A 23,239-nucleotide genomic window follows, 5' to 3' on the forward strand; every position below is an offset into this window, starting at 1 on the left:
TGTCTGTATGTGCAGGGGGTAATGAGGGGTAGTAGTGAAGGGGAGGGAGTGATAGGTGTGGTGTGTGTGTGTCTGTGTGTGCCCTCTGTTGGTGCAACTGCATGTCTGTTTGTGTGCACTGTGCACCTGTATGTGTTTGCATACATGTTTGTTTGTCCATGTGTGTACTCCGTTTATGTATGTTTATTTGTGTCTGTGTTTATGCTTGTGTGTGCGTGTGTGTGCGCGTGCGCGCGTGTGTGGACATCTATCTGTCTGTCTGCCTGTGTGTGAAAGCATTCATATGTGTGTGTATATAGAGTCAGTCTCTTCCCCACTCTGCCATTACTTCTGGGGCAGTCAATAGACAGATCGGGACAGGCATAGACCCGGATGTCAGGTGGAGACCGCACAACCAGAGCCGGCGTCCTTCATCCAGAAGTGGGGGGGGGGGGGGGGTCGGAAAGACAGTTGCACGATGGGCCGAAAGGTCTGCCTCCATGCTGTGACTCTTGGAAGATTACTGGGGTCCAGGAACGCAGCCCATTTTGTTCAGCTAGTTGGAGAGCCGTATAGCCTGGTTCTTCAACCCAAGTCATCGATGCCGGTCAAGTTGCCGAGCTGAGGTACTCCCATTTGGCCCTCATCACTCCCACCCTGTCCTCTTTACATTGGCTTCTCCATTACGTTTCCCCCGTCCCGGTAAAGGGTTTAGTTCGACTATGCTTTCCCACCCCTTCGCTGATGCTGATCGACCCGCTCAGATCCAGGTATGTCCAGCCCCCGCTGTCAGGGAAGAAGTTTCAGGATTTAGGCCAACTGATAACGAGATTGATGGCAAAATATTTCCGTGATGAATTGGGTAATTAGAAGGAGAGTTGCAGGTGGTGGTATTCCCCTGTATCTGCTGCCCGTCCTTTTGGCCATAGGGGCTTGCAGGTTTGGGAAGGACTGTTGGAATGGCGTTGGGTCAAGCAAATCAGTTCAAGGGAATGGGTTTTTACATTGGCCCAATGTCAACCTCATTCCATCTTATTCGCCTGTGTTTGGCCCATGTTCCTCTGAACCTTTCCTTTAAAGATAGATCAACGGACATTAGATTAAGCCCTGTGATTGGTCTTGATTAACTTGAGATCAACCATAGCACCTTAGAACACTGCAGCACAAAAACATGCCCCTTGGCCCAGCTGGTCTGTGACAAACTATTATCCTGGCTATTTCTATTGATCTGCACACAGACCATACCCCTCCAATCCATGAACTTATTCAAATAATCCTTCAATGGTAAACTGAGCCCGCAATCACCACTGCAGATGGTAGCTCGTTCCACATTCTCTGCATGAAGTTCCCCTGAATGTTCCCTTTAAACATTCTCACCTTTCGCCTTTAACATCAGTAGAAAAAGTTGCTTGTGTTCATTCGGTCTACCCCCCTTATAATTTTGTATAGTTTCATCAAATCTCCCCTCATTCTCTAATGCTCTAGGGAATAAAACCCTAACCAGTTTAACCTTTCCCCGTAACTCAGTTCCTGAAGTCCGGGCAACATCCTAGTAAATCTTCTCTGCACTCTTTCTATCTTTTCTGTAATTAGGTGACCCTGCGAACGTTCAGTCAAAAATACTGGACCAAATGTGGATCATCATCCAAATCCCCATCTCCCCACACACACAGTGTATCTGAACAATACATGCTTGACGCTTGACCCATACATGTCACTTCCAGTGTCAGCTTTTCAAGGGCCTGAAGTATGGTCCTAAATTCTGGAACATTCCAGCAAGGTTGACAGAGCTGGGGCTTTTCTTTTTGAAACAATGAAAGATAAGAGGTGACTTAATAGAGGTACATAAGATTATGAGGGGCTTAGGGTGGACAACCAGCACCTTTTCCCTAGGGCGACAATAGCAGAGGATATCTGTTTAAGGTGAGCAGGTAGAAGATTAGGGGAGGCGTCAGAGGTAGTTTTTTTTTAACACAGAGAATGGTGGGTGCCTGGAATTCACTACAAGGGATGGTGGAGGAGACTCTCAGGCAGGCACATGGAAGCAAGAAAGAGGATTCTGGGTGTAAGGTAGGGAAGGGTTAGAGTGTTGTGGTACAGGTTTACAGCATAACATTATGGGCTGATGGGCCTGTACTGTGCTATAATGTTCCAAGTTCTATGTAGCTCTCTGTAAGGTGAACATGTAATCACTGGACTGTTGTAAAAATCTATCCTGTTCAGTGACGTCCTCCAGGGAAGGATATCCGCCGTCTTTCCCCAGTTATAGTCAGAGATGTGCAGTACAGAAACAGGCCCTTCAGCGCAATGCATCCATGTTGACCTTGTCAGTCTGGATTCCTCCCCATTGTTGGAATTCTGAGCCTCTCTGATATCTCCTGCTTCTCCCTTTTCTGATTTTACCTTGAAGAAGGGCTCAGGCCCGAAACGTCGGCAACATATCTTTGTCTCTGATAGGTGCTGTAAAGACCAGTGGAGTTCCTCAAGCATTTTTCTGTGTTTACTTTGACCCCAGCTGTTCACAATTTATATCAATGATCTGGATGAGGGGATTGGATGTAATATCTCCAAATTTGCAGATGACACTAAGCGAGGAGGGGTTGTGTGCACGGAAGAGGGGGTCAGGAAGCTCCAGTGTGATTTGGATAAATTGAGGGACTGGGTAGATCCATGGCAAATGCTCTACAATGTGGATAAATGGGAGGTTATCCACTTTGGTAATACAAACCGGAGGGCAGATGACTATTTGAATGGCCATAGATTAAGAGATGGGGAAGTGCAGAGAGACCTAGGGGTACTTGTACACCAGTCTCTGAAGGCGAGCATGCAGGTACAGCAGGCGGTTAAAAAGGCAAATGGTATGTTGGCCTTCATATCAAGAGGGTTTGAGTCTAGGAACAAGGATACCTTACTGCAGCTGTACAGGGCCTTGGTGAGACCCCACCTGGAGTATTGTGTGCAGTTTTGGTCACCTGATCGAAGGAAGGATGTTCTTGCAATGGAGGGAGTGCAGAGGCGATTCACCAGGCTGATACCTGGAATGGCAAGAATGACTTATGAGGAAATTGGGATTGTACTCGCTGGAGTTTAGAAGATTGAGAGGGGATCTCATAGAGACCTATAAAATTCTGGCAGGACTGGACAGAATGGATGCAGATGGGATGTTTCCAAGGATGGGAAAATGGCAGAGCAGGCTCGAAGGGTCGAATGACCTACTCCTGCTCCTATCTTCTATGTTTCTATGTTTGAGAGAGACCCATTTGGCCCTATCCATCGAAGCTTTAAATCTCTGTATCTGTCTAAATTTCTTTTAAACATAGAACACGACAGCCCAGTACAGGCCATTTTGCCCGTGATGTTCTGATCTATATAAAGGTACTCAACAATCTAAACCTTTCCACAATTCTCTATTTAACTTGCATCCATGTGCCTGTCTAAGATACACTTAAATACCCCTATTGTTCCAGCCTCCTCCATTACCCCTGGCAAGGCATGACAGGTACCCACCACTCTCTGAATTAAAAACTGACATCTCCCCTAAACTTTCTTCTCCTCCTCACCTTAAAATGAAGTCCTCTGATATTTGCTATTGCCACCCTGGGAATACGGTGCTGGCAGTCCACACTATCTACGCTTCTTACGATCTTGTAGATTGTGATCTTCTTACAATCTTGTAGATTGTAATCTACCACTTGCTCTGTCAGCTGGGCTCCAGTGGGTAACCGAAGAAAGTGCTGAAGTCCCTGGGGCCAATTATGTCGGCTGGTGACAATCTGGCAGTGCCTGTTCCCTGAGTTCGGTGCCAAGAACCAGATTCACCTGAAGTGCAGTCCCTGTTGGAACGCAGGAAAGACAGCACTGCGTTAGGTGACTGAGGAGTAAGTACTGGTGAGGACATTAGGTTCAATCACCCCTTAGACCAAAACAGAGAAGCTGGAATCTTTTAAACCAATGGTTTTCAAAATGCCCCCCAAACTCAGATTCCACCTTAGGCAATGCCTATGCCATAAGTGCTCTTCGAAAGGGATTGCTTAAGGTGGTATGTGAGTGGAAAGAAAACATTTGAAAACCACTGTTTTAATCGTACCTAATTGACCCGTTATGTGCACGGTTTCATAGCTCCAAAGGAAATGGGCCAGTGACAATTTTACTCAAGCAAAATATTTCAGTAACAATTGGATCTGGTTCTCAACCTTCTCTTCCCACCCACATCCAACCTTAAGCAATCCCTTACCAATCACAGAGCACTGATGGCCTAGAATTTAGAGGGACGGTGGTTTGAAAACCACTGTTTTTAAACCCTTAGAGAAGGCCAACTCTGAGACAGAGGGGCACCTCCTTGGTGATGCACTGGGTACACCAGCACAGGCTCGGTACACGGGATTGAACTGGTGAGGTTTCATCCTGTGCACAATCATGGCTGGACGCGCTCAGGAGATGGCGGGGGCTGGAATCTGAAGCCGAACACACTCTCCAGGAGGAACTCAGCGGGTCGAACAACACCGGTGGGAGGAAAAGGAATGGTTGACGTTTACAAAACTACCTCAATAAAGGGTTTCAGCTCAAAACGGCCACTAATGCTGCTCCCCAAGGGAAATGATTTTCACTCAACTGCCTCATGTCTTTTTGGTGGAGCTGAGGTGACGACATGTCATTTTAAACCCTAGAGACAGGATGGTCGTGGATCTGAGGGAAGGGGGTTATTAAAATTGTGCAGGGGTCAGGGAAGAGTGGTGTTTGGGATATCTCCCAACTTGATGAACTGCCTTAGAGGGTACTAGCACTGACAGATCACTGGATTCATTCCCTGCTGAGGGTAGGAAGCATTGAACAAGCAAGAGCAGAGGGGAGATGGAGGAAAAAGGGTTGCTGGTATGGCATCATCTGCCGCTGATGGAATACCCCCTGACCCACCGATTAATCCCCGGTCCTTCCCAGAACCAACACGCTCATGCTGCTTGCGCTATCCCAATTCATGACAAACCACACCGCCACTGCTTGGGCTCAAAGGTCCTCGAGTGAGCGAGCCAGTCGTCCTTTGATGGAGCACCCGTAGGACCCCCGCTACGTCCGCACTCCTGGTCTCTCTCCACGGCTGAGCAGAACCACTTGCAATCCATGGTATTTATTCGCTCCTCCTGCCACCGTAGCCGGTCTTTCTTCCTCCTCCGAGAGTTCAGCTTTGGCCACTGGCTCCCAACCAGAATTGGGGTGCAATGAAATTTCTCGGCCACCCCCCCCCCATCCAATATTTAATAAAAGAGCCGCTGGTCCCTATCGTTGTCTGGGGCTGGAGAGGAAGGGAAGTGAAGAACAGTTGTGGAGTGGGGGATGTGTTGTGTTTTTAAATCAATGCAGCGGGAAGAACTAAATGGTCCATCTCCTGACTGATGCCTCAGATTGATCAACCCGCGGCCAACTCTCGAGATAACTCAGTCTCTTCAGAAAGTTAAAAACCCCGACTGCCCACAGATAATCAAAAAAAACATTGGAATCACATGAAATGTCCCGAATTTTGGGTGTTGGGGGAAATGAACGAAGATTTAACTTGGGCCTTCCCTCCAGCATGGGACATCCAGTGGATTGTGGGGCACTTTGCCTTTCTTGTTCACCGCTCCAGCTTCTTCTACATTGGGGGCACGATCAAGCCGGACATGGCTAGGGTAAGAAGGAGAGGAAGCAAAGAAAGGAACACAGATTAGATTGCTTTGAACCTCGCTCCCTGCAGTTCTTGCTCAGATCAGAATCTCCTGAGTTTCCCTCACCACTAACCTCCGCCCCCCCCCCCACCAACCTCCCCCCATGCCATCAACGTGATCTACGAGGATCACTGAATGAAGAGGGCACGCAATAAAATCACCGAGGACCTCTTCTGCCCTGCACACAGCATCTTTCAGATACTGGAGGACCAGAGCCAGCCAGGGTGAGGAATAGCTTCTTCCAATGGGCTGAACGACCAAAGGAACCGCTCACGTTAACTCTCTGAGACTTTCATGTTCCCAAATCAATATTTATTTGTATAGAGGAAAAATTTCTCCTGTTTATGTATTGTTTGCCCGTGTGTGGGTGTTATGACTGGCTGTGTGTCTGCGTGCTTTCCACTGAGGACAGGAGAACGCAGTTTCGTCAGGTTGTACTCGTACAATCAGATGACAATAAACGACTTGACTTGACACCTGTGCCGCCCAATTACACCTAATTAACTCAGCGACCCTGTAGATTTTGGAATGTGGGAGGAAACCAGAGCACCCGGAAGAAACCCACGCAGGTCATGAGGAGAACATGCAAACTCCTTGTAGACAGCGCCGCATTCGAACCCGGACTCTGTAATAGAGTCGTGCTGGTCACCATGTTAACCGTGCCGTAGTGGAGATGGGCAGTGCTTGTTTTTGTACACAGAGAGTACAGGTGGGTGCCTGGAACAGGCTGCCAGGTGTAGTGGTGGAGGCAAATATGATAACAGTGTATAGGAGGCTTCCAGGAAGGCGCATGAATATGAATATGAGGGGTATGAATAGAGCTTTAGGTTGACTTGGGTATTATCTTCAGCATGGACGCTTGGGTCAAAGGGCTCTTTCGTCTGCTCTTCTGCATATTGGAAAATCCGCCAAACTTTCGGGGACATTTTACAGAGTCACGGAAATGTTAGAGACTGGAGCAGGGCCACTCAGCCCATCAGCTCTAGGTCAGCTGTCCATGGAACCAATCCAGCTAATCCCATTCCGCTGCCCACTCCTAAAAGCCGCGAAAAATATTTCTGTCCAAGGCACGGAGTAGGTCACGTTGCCGCCTCACTGCTGCAGTTGCGGACCCCTGACCTCGAAATTTCGCACCTGGAAATGAACCGATCCTGTGTATTTCAGCCCACTGCGTGAAGCAGAGCCCGCACTGAAGCAAGGCAGGAGAGACTGACAAGATGCTCACCTTGCATACTGTTCCCATTGGAGGCGGTGCAGGTGGGAGACGGGGAGGCTTGAGGCCGGACCACAGGAGCGAAAGCGCTCTTCTGTTTGACTGCAGAGAGCACATTGACAGGACGAAATGAGCCAACACCTAGGGCAGAGTTACTCTGGAAGAGAGGGGGGGAGGGGGCGGGAACGAACCTGCCAGAGGGGGAACGTGACAGATGGTAGCTACCCCAGCAATACATGCCAGCACCAAGGGGAGCCTGAGGTGTCAGCCAACTACATTAGTCAGAGTGCAGACCCAATGGTCAGACTTCAGTTAGCATTTCTGCTTACCACCAACACCCATCAATAGATGCACCTTTGAAAGCATCCTGTCAGGGTATATCACTGTGTGGGATGGGAACTACAATGCTCAAGACTGCAGTGAACTGCAGAGGATTGTGAATGCAACTCAGGTCATCACACTCAACCCCCTCCCCTCCATCAACACATCACACACCGACTCCCCTCCATCACATATCCCTTCTCCTCCATTGGCTCCATCCTACACACTCCTCCTCTCCCTCCATCACACACACCCCTCCTCTCCCTCTATCACACAGACCCCTCCTCTACCTCCATCACACACATACCCCTCCTCTCCCTCCATAACACACACACCCCTCCCCTCCCTCCATCACACACCACCTCTCCTCCATCACACACACACCCCTCCTCTCCCTCCCACACAGACCCCTCCTTTTCCTCCATCACACACCACTTCCCCTCCATCACGCACACCCCTCCTCTCCCTCCATCACACATCCCCTCCACTTCTTCCAAAATACACGCCCCTCCTCTTCCTCCATAACACACACACCCCTCTTCTCACTTCATCACACACACACCCCTCCTCTCCCTCCATCGCACACACACACCCCTCCTCTCACTTCATCACACACACCCCTCCTCTCCCTCCATCACAAACATCCATCCTCTTCCTCCATCACACACATCCCTCCTCTTCCTCCATCACACATACTCCTTCACTCCCTCCATCATGCACACATCCCTCCTCTCCCTCCATCACACACCCCCTCCCCTCCATCAGGTTCACATTGGCCACCTCCCCTTCCTTAACCATCGCACACCCCCTTCCCCTACATACACAGACCCTTCCCTCTCCATCAACCATCACACACAATCCCTTCCATCACACACCCCCACCTTATCACTCACAGAATCCCCTCCCCTCCATTTACTCCATCATACACCCGTCCTCTCCATTGATTTAATGACATCTCCTTCCCTCCATCAACATCATAACTCCCCCTCCTCCATCAACTCCATCACGTACCCCCTCCCCTCCATCGACTCTTCACTCACAACTCCTGCACCATCATATACTCCCTCCCATTTACTCCATCACACACAACCCCTCCTCCCTCCATCACATACACCCCTCCCCCTCCATCGACTCCATCACACACAAAGCTCTTCCTTCCATTAATTCCATCCATACACTCATAGTATCTAGAAACAACAGCCACCCCAGCCACTCTCCCTTCACCCCACCCCCCAACCCTCACCCATCAGGAAGAAGAATCTGGAGTGTGACATCACTCTCCGTCAGATCCTAGGACAGTTTCTTTCCTGCCCTTATCAAACTTCTGAATGACCCTCAAAAATGTAAATTATCCTGTGTAATACACATACATGCTGGAGAAACTCATTAGGGCATGCAGCAACAATACGTAGTGAAGAGTAACCAATGCTTTGGGCCTAAGGCTTTCATCAGGTATAAGAAAATACTTGGTAGATGTCTAAATAAAAAGGTGTGGGGAGGGGGGGGGGAAGGAAAGGAATGAGGAAGGGGACGTGAGAGGAACACAGGCAAAAGAATATGGGTGGGAGGGTAGAAGAGAATAAAGCTGAGATGTGACGGGGGAAAGGGCGGAGAGTCGCTCTCCAATAGTAAAATTCTGCTGCCTTTGCTCCTGAGAAACTGATGTCTCTCTGAAACTCTGCACTTCTGCCCTGTGTCTTACTTGGAACTATACAGGGGATGTCTAACCGGGCTCCTTGCAAACTGCCTTCCAAGGGTGCTGCCCAAGCCACTGAGACCCCAGTTTCTCCAGTTTCCTTGCATCTGCGGTCTCCAGCACCTCCACCACTCCATCTCGGCAGATGTGCCAAAAAACTTGGATGTGCACTGAATGCATTATGTGCAGGCAGGAGGATTTGTTTAAATTGGTATAATCTTTAGCACAGGCGCCGTGGGCTGAATAGCCTGTACCTTGTGCTGCACTATATATCTGGAATCACGGGAAAGCTAGATTGGAGAAGATGTCTTGATGAAGGGACCTGACTTGAAACATTGGTGACCTGCTTCCGATGGACCTGCAGAGTTTCTCCAGCATATTTGTGTCCTGCACTCGATCCCAGAGCCTGCAGAGTTTGGGTAAGATTTGTTTCTTTGGAGGTGTGTTGTGCTCCATCTGGGCTTTCATAACAACCTAATCACTTCATGGTCACCTTGCCTTCTTCTTTCATTACAGATTTAATTAAATAACTGATTTGAATGTCCGATGTGCCTTGGGTCTTGGATTGATTACTCAGCCATCCAAATGCAGGCTGTCTCATCACTGTTCTGCTGCATGGGACCACTGTGTGGAATGGCCCACACGTGTGTGTGTATGTGTGCACGTGTGCTGGTGTGCGTGTGTATGTGTGAGAGTGTGTGTGTTGGTGTCTGTTGTTGGAGGGTATTTGTGTTGGAAGGTGTTTATTGGAGGGTGGGTGTATTGGTGTGTGTGTAGGAGGGTGTGTGTGTGTGTGTGTGTGTGTGTGTGTGTGTGTGTGTGTGTGAGAGTGTGTGTGTTGGTGTCTGTTGGGTTATGTGTGTTTGTTGGAGGGTATTTGTGTTGGAAGGTGTGTATTGGAGGGTGGGTATATTGGTATGTGTGTGTTGGAGGGTGTGTGTGTGCGTGTGTGTGTGTATGTGTGAGAGTGTGTGTGTTGGTGTCTGTTGTTGGAGGGTATTTGTGTTGGAAGGTGTTTATTGGAGGGTGGATGTATTGGTGTGTGTGTAGGAGGGTGTGTGTGTGTGTGTGTGTGTGTGTGTGTGCGTGCGTGCGTGTGTATGTGTGAGAGTGTGTGTGTTGGTGTCTGTTGGGTTATGTGTGTTTGTTGGAGGGTATTTGTGTTGGAAGGTGTGTATTGGAGGGTGGGTATATTGGTATGTGTGTGTTGGAGGTGTGTGTGTGTGTGTGTGTGTGTGTGTGTGTGTGTGTGTGTGTGTGTGTTGAGAGAATCAGTGACCATTTCACCCATTGACTGAGGACTACCATGTATCCCACCCACTTTCCAATTGATGGTGATACAGAGTAAACCACTAGAGAAACTCAATGAGTCGAACAGCATCTGTGGAAGGACAATAGAATGGCTGATGCTTTGAACCGTTCATTTTTGCTCCAGATTCCAGCATCTCCAGCCTCCTGGGTCTGCAAAGATAATGGTGACTTGCTCCTCTGTGTCAACTTACTAGCATACGGAGAGTTGGCGGTCGACCCGTTCAGGAAGCTTGGTGAGCCTGGTATTCCCAGATTGGTCATCCCAGTATTCCCATACCCGTTCATACTGCTGGTGTTGTAGTTGGACTGCTGTGGTGTGGAGCTGGTCACATAGCCACGGGGAGACACGCTGTTGGTATTGCGAGAGTAACCTGTGGAGAGAAAGATGAGGCATCATTCCTATACACACACACACACACACACACACACACACACACACACACACACGCTAGCACGCACTGTGCAAGCCTGATGCATCCATGTACAGTGCAGAATACAAAAACAGTCTTGGATTCAGATCTGCATAAGACCGCAGACATATGAAGGAAGGAAGAGTTTGTGACTCCACTATTTTGTAATAATATTCATTTTAACATACATCAAAACCATCCAGGAACTATGGAGGGCAGGTAAGTAATTTGCCAGTTGCTTGAGACTGTGGGTTGCGTCGATTGGCAAACTGACCACTGAGGTGGGGCGCCGATTTTAACCTATTTATTTTCCGCAAATTTTTTGCTAGTTTCTTGAGGACACTGGTTGCTTGAATTCTGGATAAGGGAGACTTTAATATATGTGTGTACAAGACATGTCCTGATTCTGTCCTGCGTCCTATATTGACTTTATCAGGACACTTTAATTAAGAATTAATTGCAATATTCAGCAACTGAGAGCTGTACAATTTGGAATTTTCAATAATTTTATTTGCACTACTTGAATTTTACTTCATTAAAACTAAAACATTAAATAACTCCACTATTGCACTGAAGGAAGTCACCTGAAGACAGCAGGTATTTGTGCCAAGTAGTGAACTTGTTTGAAACGTGTAACATGTGGACTTGTTGGCTGCAGCCACTAGCTGCCGTCAGCCCGTTTGCAGTTGCTAGTGACAGATTAGTGAAACAACTAGGCCTGTCTTCTTTTCATTTCTTGTGTTGGTAAGCTAGCAAAATATTTTTCATTTGCGTTTTGAAATTTAACCCCACCCTACCAAAATCAAAGTGTTGTAGTGTTGCACCTATGCAGCGAGTGAACCGGCCTCAGCCGTCGCGGATGGGAAAGCAATCGTCGGCATCGAGCGGGGTTTCAGACGCAGGGTGAGCCTCGCACGGGAAGTCCATGTCACTTCCTCCCCGCCAGACGGGGTGGTGGGGGAGGGTTAAAGGGAAAGGGCGCAGGTGTTTAATCACGGAATTTTGGTTTTTGGAGTAAAGGAGTTTGCACTGCTGGACTCGGATCGTTTCTTTCACACTTCTCGCTCAACACAGCCCATCTCTGTGGCTCACTGTGGCCCACTGCCAGAGTGTAAATTTTGTGATGAATTCTCCGAAGAATTAGAGAAGGGAAAAACTGTTTTGAACCTACTTGTGGAGGATGCAATTGTTCATTCAATGTCGAAAATGGCGGAACATCAGATATAAAGCAGCATCTACAAACAACGAAGGACAACAAATGGACGCTTCCTTCGACAACAAGATAAAGTTACAAATGTCTTGATTAATATAGAAGAAGATAAAATAATAGCTTCAGAAGTTGTAATGGCTTTCCACGCAGTTCATCATCATCACTCCTTCAGCTCAATAGTTGCCGTCTATACTGGAAGTATTTTCTGATTCCAACATTACATCTGCATTTTCAAGTGCCAGGACAAAATCTACTGCAACGGTAAAAAAATGTCGTAGCTCCATGCACCATTGCAGAGATTCCCAAAGATATACATGCCTGCATGGATTTATAGCAGATTCTTTCTCCCCTGTAATTGTGCAATTCTCCACTTGAGAAAAAGACCTGCTGTCGCCCGTAAAATCCCTTCCAGAGGAGACCACAGAAACTTTCTACAGAGAAACTTTTATTGAGTTAGGAGTCGACAAAAGCATTCGGGGGAGATAATTTCGGTGGACCATTTGCGTAAAGGGGTGAACAATGTCTATTCAAAGTGTGAATGATTCAATGGAAGGTGTCTCGCTCATATCCTGCATCATAAACCGCATCTGACGTGACATCCTTTTGTCGCTTCAGCATTTCTACCATTCAATTATAGCATTTTGTTGGCAGAAGCCTAATAGCCTGAATATGCCTGACATTGTCTGATCTAGGAAGCTAACCAGGCTCAGGCTTGGTCAGTGCTTGGAGGGGAGACCGCTTAGGGACACCAGGTGCTGTAGGCTTCTGCGAGGGGGGTTGGACAAAGTGGTGACTCTCTGTCTGCATGACGGTAGGAGAAAAGCGAAAGAATTTCATGTACGTTACATTCTAAATGTTCCAAAAATGGAACCTTTACCTTTCAGTTCTTGCCCTCCTAAAACCCATTGGTTCTATAATAAATGCAGTTGAGAGAATCCTCAGTTCATTGGAAGCTCTGAAATCATTCTGAAGAAAATACTTGTTGACCTTTTCAATAATCCATTGAGCAAATCCTACTGATTTCTTGTTTACAGTTTTCAATATCTCTTTACACAAATTGATAAAAGAGCAAACAACATTAATGAAGTACTTCACTGTTTAAAGGAACTCATTAACTATGTAAAAAGAATTGATGAAAAGTTTATCCCTTTAAGTGTTAAGGCTTGCTTTAAAAGTGACTACATTACTTTTGAACAGAAAAAGAAATGACAACTTGAGGTGAATAAATAAACGCATATCCTGTGAAATGGTTTTCATTCATCACTTTTCCAAGATGAGAACAAGTGGGATCACCATGTAAAAACACAAATGCTGCAGGTCCTTTATGTAGGAAAGGTAAAAATGAACAATTGACGTTTCGGGCTTGAGCCCTTCATCGGAGTATGGCAGGATGTCGGCAGCTGTCCGAATAAAAGGGTACGGGGTGGGGCGGGGGGGTGGAGTTGGGGGCAAAGACAGAGTGGTGAAGGGAAGGAGGGGACAGCGGAGATCAAGGGGGAGAGAAATGGCTGGGAGAGTGAGGGGTGGGAGGAGAACTGGAAAAACTGGAAAGTGGGGGGGGGGGGTGTAGAGTAGAGCAGGTTAGCAGAAACCAAAAAAAGTCAATGTTAATGCCCATATGGCTGGAGAGTGCCCAGAAAATCAGGTGCTGTTCCTCCAACCACCGGACGTTCTGGGAGGAGGGAGAACAAATGCTTTTATTCGGTTATAACTAAGGGTAGAGTTCAACAGTAGTCTTCTGAAGGGTTCTGGGTTTAGGCAGGAAACCAGGGTTATATCTGAGCAGATGGGGTCGGAGCCAGGAGGCAGTGCCAGCCATCAACACAACACACTGTCAGTGAATCCCAGTGCACTGCATTCACCCCTTCTTGTAGAATTTAGGGTCTGTGAATGAAAACAGAGAATGTGGGTTCAGAAAAAATTGGTTAGAAAAATAGATATTTACAAATTTACAAATTTAAGCAATCCAGGGGTCTGGCAATCCTGGTGGACACCTTGGATCTCTTGGTCCCCTTGTGAGGGAGGAGAGGTGGGCTGGGTCTCCGGGTCAGTGGTGGAGGGGGATGTATTTTCCTCCTGAACCAGATCCCTGAGGCACTAACTGGGGGTTGGCGAGAATGAGCTCCATTGCTCACAGAGCACAGGGTGCCAGGTCTCTGATGGAGACAGTGACCTCCCTGCCATCCGGATACTCCACGTAGATGCACGTGGGATTGGCATGGAGCAGTTTCACCTTTTCCACCAGGGGGTCGGTCTTGCTTCTCTTCACGTGCTTCCTGAGAAGAACCGGACCAGGAGTGGTGAGCCAGGTTGGGAGTGTAGTTCCCGATGCTGACCTTCTTTCACAATCGAATAGGAACTAATGAGGATTAGTGTTGGTCATGGTACATAGTAGCGACTGGATGGAGCACCATGAGGAGGTCTTCCTGCCAGCATGAGTCTGGAAAGCTTTTTGACTTCAGGGCCAGTTTGACAGCCTTCCAGACTGTGGTGTTCTCCTTTACAACCTGCGTATTCCCCCCGGGGGTTGTAGCTAGTAGTCCTGGGTCGCTATGAATATAGCTGGGATACCTGAATAGTATAAAGATGGAGTCTCGGGCTTTTATGACTGACGAAGTGGACGTGTCTGGACATGGAATGGTGAATGGGAAGCGGGAGTACTCGTCAATGACAGAGAGGAAAAAGATGTTCCCATTCATGGAGAGGTCCATTAAAATCGGCACTGAGCCGTTCGAAGGGCCTGGATGACTTAATCAGGTCCGTCTTTGCGGGGCAGTAGAAGTGCGGCTTGCAGTCTGTGCAGACCTGGCAAGACCTGGATATTTCCCTAACATCTTCCATGGAGTAGGGCAGATTGCACGCCTTGACAAAATGAGCCATGTGGTAACCCCTGGATGGTAGAGCTCATTATGCTGAGACCGCAGTTGGCCAATGTGTGCAGAGATACAGCTTCCTCTGGATAAGGCATCTGGAGGGTCATTAAGGGCTCCTGGCCGATAGGCAACGTCATAATTGTAGGTGGAGAGCTCGATCCTCCACATAGCAATCTTTTCATTCTTGATTTTGCTCATCTTGACATCATTGAACATGAATGTGACCAAGCGCTGGTCACATTTCCTACCAGCCAAACAAAAAGGTAGAGTCTCTCGTGCTTCATGGCTTCAACGATGGCTTGAGCCTCCTTTTCCATCGATGGGTTCCGGAGCTCATGGCCTTGAAATGTCAGAGAAAAAAATGCAACTGACCTTCCCACCTGGTTGAGGGTAGTGGCCAGGGCTATGGCTGAAACGTCACTTTTCACTTGGAAAGGTACATTCTCGTCCATCGTATACATGGTGGCTTTCGCAATGTGGTTCCAGAGGTATTTAAAAGCCATTTGGGCTTCACCCAAGACGGGGAAATCAGTGGCTTTTAAGAGAAGGGAAACCTTATCAACGTATTGAGGGATTCACTGGGTGTAATATGAGAAAAACCCCAGGCATCTCCTCAAGCCTTTCTGGTCCTAGGAATGGGGAGCTCTAACAGGGGGTGTATCCTATCGGGATCGGGCCCAATGATGCCATTCTCCACCACTTAGCCAAGGATAGCCAGCTGTTTAGTCCTGAACACACACTTCACAGAGTTATCAGCGAGGTTCAGGGCTTTCGCCGCGTGGAGAAAACTCTGGAGGTTGGCGTCATGGTCTTCCAAGGTGTGGCCACAGATGGTGATGTTATTGAGGTAGGGGAAGGTAGCCTTCAGCCCATACTCATCCACCATTCTGTCCATCTGCCTCTGGAAGCTAGAAATCCTGTTAGTGATGGCGAAAGGGACCCTCCGGAATTGATAGAGATGACTGTTAGCCTCAAATGCCATATATGGACAGTCCTTGGAATGGATTGGCAGCTGGTGATAGGCAGCTTTCAGGTCGATGGTCGAATAGACCTGATACTGCGCAATATCTTTCACTATGCCCAAAATTCATGGGAGGGGATAAGTGTTCAGAGTGTATACTGATTAATAGTTAGGCTATAGTCAATTACTACCCTAGACTTGTTTTCCCCTTTTACCACTACCACCACTCTCCACGGGCTGGTGCTAGGTTCAATGATACCTTCGTCGAGCAGACGTTGTGTCTCAGACTTTATGAACTCTCGGTCTGCTGTGCTCTACCTCCTGCTCTTGGTAGCAATGGGTCTGCAGTCCAAGGACAGATTCAGGAAGAGAGGAGGGTGGGGGTCGATATTTAGTGTGGAGAGGCTGTATGTGGGTTCTGATTTTTGGGGCCCTCCGTTCCGAACTGTTAGGGGTGAGGGGACCAGAATACTCCAAGGTCACATTTTTAAGGTGACACAGGAAGTCCAGACCCAACAACACCAGAGCACACAATTCATCATGCATATACAAGCAAAATTTACAGAATTCCCCTCCTTCAAATGACAGATGTACTATCCAATGTTGTTGAACATGCGTAGAACGTGAATGAGACACGAGGAATATGCGGTAATTGGAGGGATACATCTTTAGTTTGTAATTTTGCACAGTCTGTGAGTCTATGAAGCTTTTAGTAGAGCCTGTGTCAATTAGGCCTTTAGTGGAATGTCTGTTTACCTTCACAGACACTATGGAGTTGTTGAGCTGGTGAGGCCTGTCCTGATCTAGGACCATAGAGGCTAGGTCCCTGGAGAATCCATGCTCCTCACTCGAGTGGCCCCCACTGTCTAGGATTGACCTGTGTGGGTAAGATGGCGTCGACCTTGTGGCATGGCAAGATGGCCGACCTCCTTCTGCCAAATTTGACTTTGAGTCACGGCAAGATGGCCAAAGAACCTTTTCATGCCATTTCCTCACTGCCACTCTCCATCAGCATGTAGCACAGCAGGTGGGTTCAGGTAAATTCAGGGCAGACGGTTTGGGGCTGGAATCCGATTGGGAGTGGTGCAGGCCGTGGACTTCCCCAGGCTTCTGCTTGCACGGCAAACCCTCACCCATTGCCCTTTCTTGCCACAGCTGGAACACACTGAGTCTTTAGCCAGGCAATGAAATCAAGAATGCTGGCTCTCGCTACAGACAAAGCACTCCCTAGTAAGGGAGCGCTTCCTAGCACAGAAAGCGGGATCTGTTAGGGCAGAGGTAGTGGGAGCAGCCAGTCCTTGGAAGGGCTCACCTGGATGAGCGAGCTCGCTGGCTTCGAGGTCGTCGTCTCGAGCTTGGCCTGTTCCCCTGATTTGACCAGTTCAACGTGGCTAGTCAGGTTCTTCTTTCCCACCTCGCGCAGTTGCTGCCTCATCTACCTCGAGCGGACCCCTGTGACTAGCATGTCCTGGATCTTCTCTTCCTCACAAATGCGACCCGTAGCCAATTCGTACCTGCACTCCTTAGCAAGCATCCACTGATCTAGCAGTTAGTCATCCTGGCCGTTGGTGATGTAGATTGAGTTGGTGCCTCACTAGGTCCTCATTTTTTCAACTTCATGTACTGAGCCTTCAAAGCCTCAATGGCAGGGTCATATGTAGAGCAGTCCCTGATGACTGCATACCCTTTCGTTCCTACCCTCGAAACGATTGCAGACCTCCTGAGTTCATCAGCATGGAGGACATCTCTGGTCGCGTTCAGGTAGGCCTGGAAGCAATCTAGCCAGTATGTGACCTCCTCAGCCGCCTCGAGGAGGTCCATCAGCAGCGTACCTGGCTTGAGTAGTGCTTCCATCGTTTAGGGAATAAGCTTATAAAATTGTAGCAGTGAATACAAGCTCTCATGACTGGAGGGAGAACAAACACTTTTATTAGCTTATAACTATGGTTAGGTTTCACAGTAATCTTCAGAGAGGTTCTGGGTTTAGGCAGGAAACCATGGTTATATGTGAGCTGATGGGGGCGGAGCCGGGAGGCAGGGCCGGCCACAGCACAACACACTACCAGTGCATCCCATTTCACTGCAGTGGGACAGCGCACAAGGCCATGAACAAGAGCGTGGGAGAGTGACACTGAACTGAAACAGTTGGCCACTTGTGGTGGGGGGGGGGGGGGGTGTCCTCTGTCATGGTTGCGAAGTTACTCAGTAGTTTTACCTTTGCTCTATAAATGACACTGCTTGATCTCCTGAGCTTCTCCAGCCTTGAGTTTTTAGTTTAACCACGTTCGTGTTCTACTTCTGACTACTGCACAACTCTGCGGAATGATCATGTGTCGTGTTAAAAAAGAAGGGAGTAAAAAAGTGCTGACCCTGTTCTTTTCTTGTCAGTGGGCAACGTTTAAAAAAAAATCATTGATCAAGAGATGCAACGTAATCCTGAAGAAAGTTATGCCATGAAAGATGGTAGCTTGCGCTTCAACAAATTAAATTCAAAGAGCGATTCTCTCAGAGTTTTTAATTTTATGCCAGTACACGTTCACAGGTCCCTTTGACCCATGATGTTGGGCCAATCTCTGTCAACCTACTCGACAACATAATCCTTCTGAACTTCACCTTCATAACCCTCTATTAAAGCCTATTAACGCGTATTTTAGATCTTCAATGGGCAAATGAAGGAAGTAAGTTGGGTGTGATCACAGCAGAAGCTCAGTTACAATGTAAATGGAACATTTGTAAGCACGTTCTGTGAAGCAAGGACCTGTTAAGGGAAGTTAAATCATCAATGAAATACAATTACAGGCCCTTCAGCCCATTGTGTGGTGCCAAATCTAACAACTGCCCAGGATTTCCCTACTCCATGGCCCTCCATTTTTCTCAGTTCCATGTTCTAATCATCTCTTAAAAGATCCTATTGCACTTGTTTGTTTTGCTGCACAGGTTGACAGGGGAGTTAAGAAGTCATATGATATGCTGACCTTCATTAGCAGGGGATTGAGTTCAAGAGTCGAAAGGTAATGTTGCAGCTCTATCAATCTCTGGTTAACCATATAACCATATAACAATTTCAGCACGGAAACAGGCCACCGTTCCCCTTCTAGTCTGCACCGAACTAAGTCCTCTCCTCTAGTCCTACCTTCCTGCACCCTGCCCATAACCCTCCATTCCCCTCTCATCCATGTACCTATCCAATTTTTCCTTAAATGACAAAATTGACCCTGCTGCCACTACTTCTCCCGGAGCCTCATTCCACACAGCCCCCACTCTCTGAGTGAAGAAGATCCCCCTCATGTTACTTCTAAACTTTTCCCCTTAGCTCAACTCATGACCTGTTTCAACCTCTCTTACTCTCAATGGGAAAAGCCTTTCCACATCAACTCTATCTATCCCTCTCATTATCTTAAACACCTCTATCAAATCCCCTCTCAGCCTTCTACATTCCAAGGAATAAAGACCTAATTTGCTCAATCTCTCCTTGTATTCCAGATGCTGAAACCCAGGTAACATTTTCGTAAATCTTCTCTGCACTCTCTCTACCTTGTTGATATCCTTCCTATAAATTGGTGACTAGAACTGCACACAGTATTCCAAATTTGGCCTCACCAATGCCTTCTACAGTCTCAACATCACTTCCCAACTCCCGTATTTGATTTCTAAAGGCCAGCATACTAAAAACCTTCTTCACCACTGTAGAGCGCATCAAAAGAACCAAAGACTTGTTGATCCAAACCAAGGCTTTTATTAACTAAAAGAATGGACCATATCACATACGTTGACCAGTCCAGAATGACCTGGTTTGGCTAGGAGCAATCCTTTGAGACCTGCCAGTAGGTGTGGCTACACTCTCAGCCAATCACAGTCATCCTACACGACCATCTGTACATATACACATTGGTGATAGAATCTGTACTACCACAACCACCCTATCCACATGAGATTCTACCTTCAGGGAATGATGCACCATTATTCCTAGATCTTTCTGCTCCATTGCATTCCTCAATGCCCTCCCATTTACTAATTATGTCCTGTTTTGATTATTCCTACCAAAATGAAGCACATCACACTTATCAGCGTGAGACCACACTTAGAATATCGTGGTCCATTTTGATCTCCTTGTGACAGGAAGAATGTGGAACCTATGGGGAGGGTGCCAAGGAGTTATACCAGGATGTTGCTTGGATTAGACAATGTGTCTTCTATGACAAGATTAAAAGAGCTGGGGCTTTCTCTTCAGAGAGATGAAGGTTGAGAGTAGACTTCATAGAGATTATGAGAGGCATAGATGGAGTGGACAGACATCAACTTTTCCCCAGTGTGAGAGTATCAAACACTAGAGGACATCTGTACAAGGTGAGGGGAGGAAAGTTTAGGGGAGACATCAGGGGTAAGTTTTTTTACACAGAGAATAGTGGGTGCCTGGAATGCTTTGGGTGGTGGTCAAGGCTGGTGCAACATGGATATTTAATAGAGGGTTATAAAGGTGAAGTTCAGAAGGATTATGTTGTCGAGTAGGTTGACAGAGATTGGCCCAACATCATGGGTCAAAGGGCCTGTGTTATTCTGTTATGACCTATATACCTTCCTTCACCGCCGTTGCTGGCAGTACCCAGGCACCCATCTCTCTGTGGTCCTCCTTCAGCCTTCTACGCTACAGGGAGAAAATTCAACGCTCATCCAACCTCTCCTCATAACTCCAGCCCTCTGGTCCGATTAATACCTTTCTTACCAAATTTCTGGTTCAATGTCATTCTTCCCATGGCAATGAACATTTGAACCGATATATGGGTAGGAAGGGCTTGGAAGAATATGGACCCCAAATGCAACAGGCAAATGCCCAAAATGGGTGAACAGAGATGAATTGGGCTGAAGGGCCTGTTCTGTGCTGTGTGAGTCTGTGACATAAGGTGAGCAGGACTGTGTCTGCTCTTCCAAATGTGACCTTACCAATGCGCTCAGGCAGCAGAAACCAGAGGGCTCGTCTACTGAGGCTATAAGAGTGGAGCTGAGGAAAGGAAAAGGAATGACCACACATATATGGGGTTGCATTATAGATCACCCAATAGTCAATGAGAATTGCAGAAGCAAACCGGTATGGAGAGAGTAGACAGGTGCAGAAAACATAAAGTTTTGATAGACAGAGATTTTAATTTTCCACATATTGACTGGGACTCCCATACTGTAAAAGAGCTGGATGGCTTGGAGTTTGTCAAATGTGTTCAGGAAAGTTTTCTAAATCAATATATATAAATCAAGTCTTTGGTTCAGTGGTCAGAGTTAATCTCAAATTAATTATGTTGAAGGATTGGTCTGGGCCTCAGGTTGAGATTCTAAATTGGAGAAAGGCTAATTTTGAGGAAATGAGAAAGGATCTAGAATGCGTGGATTGGGATCAGTTGTTTTCAGGTAAGGACGTGCGAGGTAAGTGGATGGAAGACCTTCAAAGGGGAAATTTTGAGTGTACAAAGTTTGTATGTTCCTGTCGAGATCAAAGGTAAAGTTAGCAGGCATTGGGAACCTTGATTTTCGAGGGAGAATGGGGATCTGGTTTGGAAGAAGAACAGGTCGAGGCAACATGGAGCAAATGAGGGACTGGAGGAGTATAAAAAAACATCAAGAAAGAGATCAGGAAGGAAAAAAAACAGACAAGGTGGGTTTGGCGAACAATGTCAACGAAAATCTTAAGTGTTTCTACAGGTATATTAAAAGCAAAAGGATAGTCAGGGACAACATTGATCCCCTTGAAGATCAGAGTGGCTGGCTTTGTATGCAGCCAGAAGAGAGGGGGAGATCTCAAACTTTTTTTCATCAATATTCACTCAGGAAAAGGGCACAACGTCGTGGGAAGGAAGGAAAACAAGTAGTGACGTCATGGAACCTATATAGATTAAAGAGGAGGAAATGCTTGCTGTCTAAAGGCAAATAAGGGTGGATAAATCCCCAGGACCTGACAAGAGTCAGGACGTTGATAGAGGCTCATGTAGAAATTCAGTAGCTCTGGCAGAAATATTTAAAATGTCCTCAGCCACAGGTTCCGGAGGATTATAGGATTAGTTCAAGTTGTTCCATTGTTTAAAAAAGGCTCCAAAAGTAACTCTGTAAACCAGTGAGTCTGATGTCAGTGGTAGGCAAATTATTGGAAGATGTTCTAAGAGATTAAATATACAATTATTTGGATAGCCAGAAACAGATTAGGAATAGTCAACATGGCTTTGTGTGTGGTAGGTTGGGTTTAATCAACCTTGCAGTGTTTTTCAAGGCGGTTACAGGGAAAGTTGATGAAGGTAAGGTTCTGAATTTTGTCTACGTGGACTTTAATAAGGCCTTTGACAAGGTCCCACAAGGGAGGTTAGTCAGGAATGTTCAGATACTAGGTATTCATGGTGAAATAGTGGACTGGATTCGACAATGGCTGGACAGGCGAAGAGAGAGAGTAGTGATGGATAATTGCTTCTCAGACTGCAGGCCTGTGACTAGTGGTGCACCTCAGGGATTGGTGCGAGAACCATTGTTGTTTGACAACTATACTAATGATCTGGATGATAATGTGGTAAACTGGATCAGCAATTTTGCAGATGGTACTAAGATTGGAGGCATTGTAGACGGCGAGGAAGGTTTTCAAAGTTTGCAGAGGGATCTGGACCAGCTGCAAAAATGGGCTACAAAGTGCCTGATGGAATTTAATGCAGACGAGGGTGAGGTGTTGCATTTTGGAAGGACAAATCAAGAAAGGATGTACATGGTAAATGGTCGGGCACAGAAATGTGCAGTAGAACAGAGGGATCTGGAAATACAGGCACATAATTCCCTGAAAGTGGTGTCACAGGTGGATAGGGTTTGTAAAGAGAGCTTTTGCATATTGGCTTTCATAAATCAAAGTATTAGGTATCGGAGTTGGGATGCTATGGTAAAGTTGTGTAGATCATTGGTGAGACCAAATTTTGAATATTGTGTGCAGTTTTAGTCACCTAACTACAGGAAAGATCTCAATAAGATAGAAAGAGCACAGAGAAGATTTACTAGCATGTTGCCCGGACTTCAGGAACTGAGTTATAAAGAAAGGTTAAACAGGTTAGGACTTTATTCCCTAAAGCATAGAAGAATGAGGGAAGATTTGATAGAGGTATTTAAACTTATGAGCAGAAGAGATAGAGTAAATGTAGAGAGGCTTTTCCCACTGAGGGTAGGTGAGATTCAAACCAGAGGACATGGGTGAAGTGCCAGTTGATGAAGTGGACAAAGACGATGTGGTCAAACAATAATCATGGCTTTTATTAGCTGAAACTCATGGTACAATAATGAAAGACAATAGGTGCATACACAGTTATACCCAAGGGGAGTGTCCTTAACTGTAGAGATAATGCACAGCCAATGTTAGTACAGCAAGGCTCGCCAGAGGGGGGACAGGCAGTTTGGCAGACATTCACCACAATGGGTTAAGTGTGAAAGGGGAAAAGCTTTGGGGGAACATGAGAGGAAGCTTCTTCATGCAGAGAGTGGTGGGAGTATGGAATGAGCTGCCAGATGAGGTGGTGAATTCGGGGTCAATTTTAATATTTAAGAATTTGTCAG

General features: G+C 46.9%; 1 protein-coding gene across 1 annotated transcript in view; it reads right to left on the reverse strand.

Annotated features, from left to right (window-relative positions):
• Positions 1-2,791: 2,791 nt before the first annotated feature.
• The window catches only part of LOC138756972 (transcription factor COE3-like), a 462,275-nt gene continuing 441,827 nt past the window's right edge, over positions 2,792-23,239 (reverse strand). The window contains exons 14-16 of the mRNA XM_069923497.1: positions 10,411-10,590; positions 6,904-6,993; positions 2,792-5,637 (exon numbers count right to left, since the gene is read on the reverse strand). Of these exons, the coding sequence (XP_069779598.1) occupies positions 5,606-5,637; positions 6,904-6,993; positions 10,411-10,590 (302 nt within the window). The 3' untranslated portion in view covers positions 2,792-5,605. The remainder of the gene's footprint in view (positions 5,638-6,903; positions 6,994-10,410; positions 10,591-23,239) is intronic.

The sequence above is a fragment of the Narcine bancroftii genome, chromosome 3, assembly GCF_036971445.1.
Source record: "Narcine bancroftii isolate sNarBan1 chromosome 3, sNarBan1.hap1, whole genome shotgun sequence".
Taxonomy (NCBI): Eukaryota; Metazoa; Chordata; class Chondrichthyes; order Torpediniformes; family Narcinidae; genus Narcine; species Narcine bancroftii.